The sequence below is a fragment of the Condylura cristata genome, unplaced genomic scaffold (genome assembly GCF_000260355.1).
Source record: "Condylura cristata isolate star-nosed mole 26May11 unplaced genomic scaffold, ConCri1.0 scaffold00013, whole genome shotgun sequence".
NCBI classification, from domain to species: Eukaryota; Metazoa; Chordata; class Mammalia; order Eulipotyphla; family Talpidae; genus Condylura; species Condylura cristata.
Window position 1 is genome coordinate 247,970 of NW_004567114.1, and position 4,093 is coordinate 252,062.

The following is a 4,093-nucleotide window of genomic DNA, read 5'->3' on the forward strand; positions in this document are numbered from 1 at the left end:
CCAAGCACCGAGACTGGCAGGACCGGAGGGCCCCGCACGCTGGCGAATGAATGGGCCGTGCCGCGCAGGGCTTCGCTGGCATCCCTGTGCCGGCCGCAGCCCTCGGGCCCTGCCTTCCTCGTCTTCCCTGCTGGCCGAGAGGAGGTGCCCCAGACCCTGTGGGTGGGGACAAGCCCATGGCAGGCTGGGGAGGTTGAGCCTGGGCACCCAGCAGTCAGAGGGGCTGCCTGGAGGAGGTGGCCCTGCTGGCCACAGGTTGGGGCCTCAGGATGGGAGTGATTTCCTCCGGGGCGGGGGACTGGGGCGGGCTCCGGCTCCGGCTTGGGCAGATGGGAGCTGTTCCTGCGACAGGAGCCCTAAGTGGGGGCTGGGGGGCAGTGAGGAGGGGATGGCCTGGGGATCGAGGGGCGGGCTGAGCAGGGCTGAGCCGGGCCAGCCCGACACCTCTCCGTCCCTTTCAGAGGCCGTGGGCTCGGGAGACCCTGCTGAGCGCGGACCTGCGCCCCAGCCTGCCGGCGCCCGGGCACCATGGCCGACGTGGCCATTGTGAAGGAGGGCTGGCTGCACAAGCGAGGTGAGCTGGGGGGGTCCCCGACAGAGCTGGCCGCCAGCTGCCCGGAGAGGGACGGGTGGCCGGGGCCTCTGGGCGCCGGTCTCCCTTGGAGTGGGGGGGCACAGGGCCTCTGGGGGATTGAGAGAGGCCTCAAGGTGTGGTGACTGGCCGCGGGGCGTGGCCCATCTGGTGGGCGGGGATTGCCACTGGCCCAGCTTTCCTGGAAGGCGGAGGACACTGGGCCCCTCTGAGGCCTGGTGTGCCCAGGGCTCCCAGGGCATGGCTGGGCCCGGGGCCTGGCTGGGTGCCGGCCTGGCCGCCCTGCTCATGTGCACAGCCTGGTCTTCACTTTCCAGCCTGGCCCCAGCTCCCTCGTCCTGCGGGCCCTGGGAGGGGGGGTCGGGGGGGACCCCTCGACACTAGGTCCCCCCACCCCCGGCTAGGCACGCCCTCCTGCCTGGGCCAGGGAGCGCCCCTGCCCTGCTTCCTCTCCTGTAGGCCTGTTCCCTCCCCAGGCTCTGGGGACCCAGGGCTGGCTGGCCACTGGGTGGTCCTGGTGCCTCCAGGAGCCCACGGGGGGGCCTCAGACCAGGGGCAGGCGGGGCAGCCTGGCCACAGAGGGCGTCACAGGCTGGGTTCTGTGGTGTGCACAGGAGCTCGCTGCCAGCTGGGAGCTGCAGGTGGGGGCACGGGGCAGGCCGATGATGTGGCCAGTGTGTGCTCGGCACTCGCGGTGGCCGTGCGGGAGGACAGCCGCCAGCCCCTCCCCCGCTCACGCCTGGGCTCTCTGGGAGGCCACTTCCTGTGTCCGAGGCGCCGGCCGGCCCCGTGGCCCGCTCAGCTTGCTGTGCTTGTGCCTGGCGGCAGCCTGCAGCACAGCCACTCCCTGGCCGGGACCCGACTGCCGACTTTCCACGGAAGCCTGCCGGTGCCCGCAGCGCTGCGGCCTCTGGCACCACGGGCTGTGCCGCCTGGACAAGGGGGCGCCTGCGTCAGGCCCCACGGGCCTCTAGAAAGCCGGTTGAGGCTGTTGCGCTCCTCGGGCCTCAGTTTCCCCACGTGGAGCAGGTCTGGTGAGGAGAGCTCGGGGGAGACCGGTCGGGCAGGGAGCCGGCGGCCTCTCCACAGGCTGGGCCCCCTGGTGTGCTCATCTGTCTTTCTGCCCTTTCCTGCATGCAAGATTTTGGGGTGATCTGGGGGAGGGCAGAGGATACCTGGTGGGGGTCGGCGTGCTCTGGTGTTCAGAGAGCTGGAGGGGATCCCGGTATGGGGTTGGAGGCCTGTAGTGGTACCCCTTCCTGAGGTGGGGGTGTCCAGCCGTTGTGTGGTGTGGCCCATTACACTCCACATGCAGTGGGGTGGCCCTGGGCCTCGGGCTCTGGCATCCAGAGGAAAGCTGGGGTGGGGGGAGGCTCACCCCTTGGGAAGTCACATATCTGGGGAGCCACTGGGGCCCCGAGGGTGTGGCTCTGGGCTGGCACTGCCTCTGGGGTGGGGGTGTCCGGGGTGCCCATCGGGGCTGGCGCAGGGTTGAGTCGGCCTCCGTGGGAGGCTCAGGCGTCCGCGGGGCGGGGCTCAGTGGGACCCAGCAGTGGGCACAGGCCAGAGTCACGCGCGGCCCTCGGACGTGTCCGGCTGAGCTCGCCTGTGGTTCAGGCTTTGTCAACAGGCCACAGGCCTGGTCCAGGCAGATAGATGTCTTGGGGGCACTTGCCTTTGCCTGCTTAAACTGGGGCCCCCTGAGCTGGGGCTGCCTGTAGCCCGCCCCTCTGAGAGCTGCTCTGAATGACGCCCAACCAGGGTCCCGCTGGCGGAGTCCAGGCCCCGGGCGAGCGAGGCCGGCGGGTGCTGGCCGGTGGGGTGGGCCTGAGGATCCTCACTGCGGGGGCCAGGACCGGGCCTGAGAGCTGGCAAGGACCCCAGGGTGCGAGAGACCCGACGGTGGGCTGGCCTGCGCCTGTCCCCACCAGGCTGGCTGGGGCCTTGGCCGGCCCTGCCCCGCCGGCCCGGTGTCCCGGTGGGAGCAGCCCGGTGCCTGACGGCGGGCCGACGTGGGTGCTAGCTGTGAGCCTGGTGACTGCATCTGCCCTCCCTGGGGTCCTTCCTGGGGTGCCACTCGCTCGTGTGCGGGGAGGCGGGGTTGAGGTGGGCCAGCTCTGTGGGGTACTTTCCCACGAACAAGGCCCGGCCTGGGTAATGGTGCACAGGGCAGGGTCTGGTCAGGCGGGCGGGGCCTCTGCGGGCACACCACCCCTCACCGAGCTGGCTGTCTGGCTCTGCCTGTCCCCAAGCCACACGGACGGAGCTGGGGCCACGAGAGTCCGGAGCTACCCCGGGCAGAGCAGGGCGGCCGCTGAACCCAGAGCAGCATGGCGCTGGACTCACCGGCCGGTGCCTGGCGAGGGGCCGGGTGCGGTGTGGGGGCCGAGCTTCCTGTTTTGTGAGTGTCTTGGGTTCTCCCTCCAAACAAACAACAAAAGAGGAAGCTCAGTGGCCAGTGCTGGGGTGGGGGTCACCGATGACCTGCCCGGGGCCTGCCTGGGTCTCCCCAAGGGCAGGTCTCCTCCTGGGGCTCTGGGCGCGGGCGGCCTGGGCGCTGGGCCCCAGGGTTCCGGTGAGGGTCAGCCCAGCCCCCTCCCGGCCGGCTCTGGAACGGCTGCTGGCAGGGCCTGGTGTGTTCCTAGAAGGGCCTCTGCCCGGCACGCCCCTCCAGGCTCGGGGCCAGGTCCCTCCCCGGGGCCTCCGAAAATCGAGCAGCAGCAGCTCCCACGTGCAGACTCCAGCTCCAGGTCCGCCCGCCTGGGCAGGCTCCCACTGCTGGCGCCGGGCGCAGGCCCTGGACCCACCAGCTCTGGTCCAGCGGTGGGCAAGGACCCGCGCCCGGAGGGCTGCCCAGCACCCGCCGCCCTGCCCTCGGCACAGCACTCCAGCCTTCAGGGCAGACCCCGCTTCCAGAGACCTTGGCATCGACGGGGCTTCTCTGGTGCTGCTGGGAGCGTGGATCAGGGACCGGGGTGCTGGGTCTGGCTCCAGCCCAGGGTCCAGGCTCCTGTGCGGGGGTCCTCCGGCTGCACCGTGGCCCGGCTGCCGTCACCGTCAGGGGGGCTGCCCAAGCGCAGCCCTGATGGGCCTGTGTCAGGTTCCCGAGGCCCCCGGGGTGGGGGTCCTCCCTGATGGGGGCGGCCAGCTGGGGCTCGGAGCCAGGGGCGCTGGCCCTGGGGTGTCTGGCCCACGGGCAGCACTGGCGCCCTGCCCACCTGGGGTCCTGCTCAGGAGCCGCTGGGCCTGGCCCCAGGGCTGGAGTGGGCGAAGGGCCCTCTGTCCTGCCTGGGGGCTTCTGGGGGCGAGGCTGGCTTGTGATCCAGCCAGCCTGGGGACCCGTGTCCCCCCACAGGACACCCCTCTGCTGGGCGGAGAGAACCCCTGCTCGCCTCTGGGCCAAAGTAGACCCTGTGGGCGCTGCCCTGGGGAGACTCAGCCCCCAGGAGCAGGCCGGGCCTGACGCAGCCGGACCCAGGGCCTCTGGGTGGGCCGTGGCCC

At 71.6% G+C, this 4,093-nt stretch overlaps 1 protein-coding gene across 1 annotated transcript in view; it reads left to right on the forward strand.

Moving 5' to 3' along the window:
* Positions 1–461: 461 nt before the first annotated feature.
* The window catches only part of AKT1 (v-akt murine thymoma viral oncogene homolog 1), a 13,398-nt gene continuing 9,766 nt past the window's right edge, over positions 462–4,093 (forward strand). Inside the window, exon 1 of the mRNA XM_004681983.2 lies at positions 462–574. Coding sequence (XP_004682040.2) covers positions 529–574 — 46 coding nt within the window. The 5' untranslated portion in view covers positions 462–528. The remainder of the gene's footprint in view (positions 575–4,093) is intronic.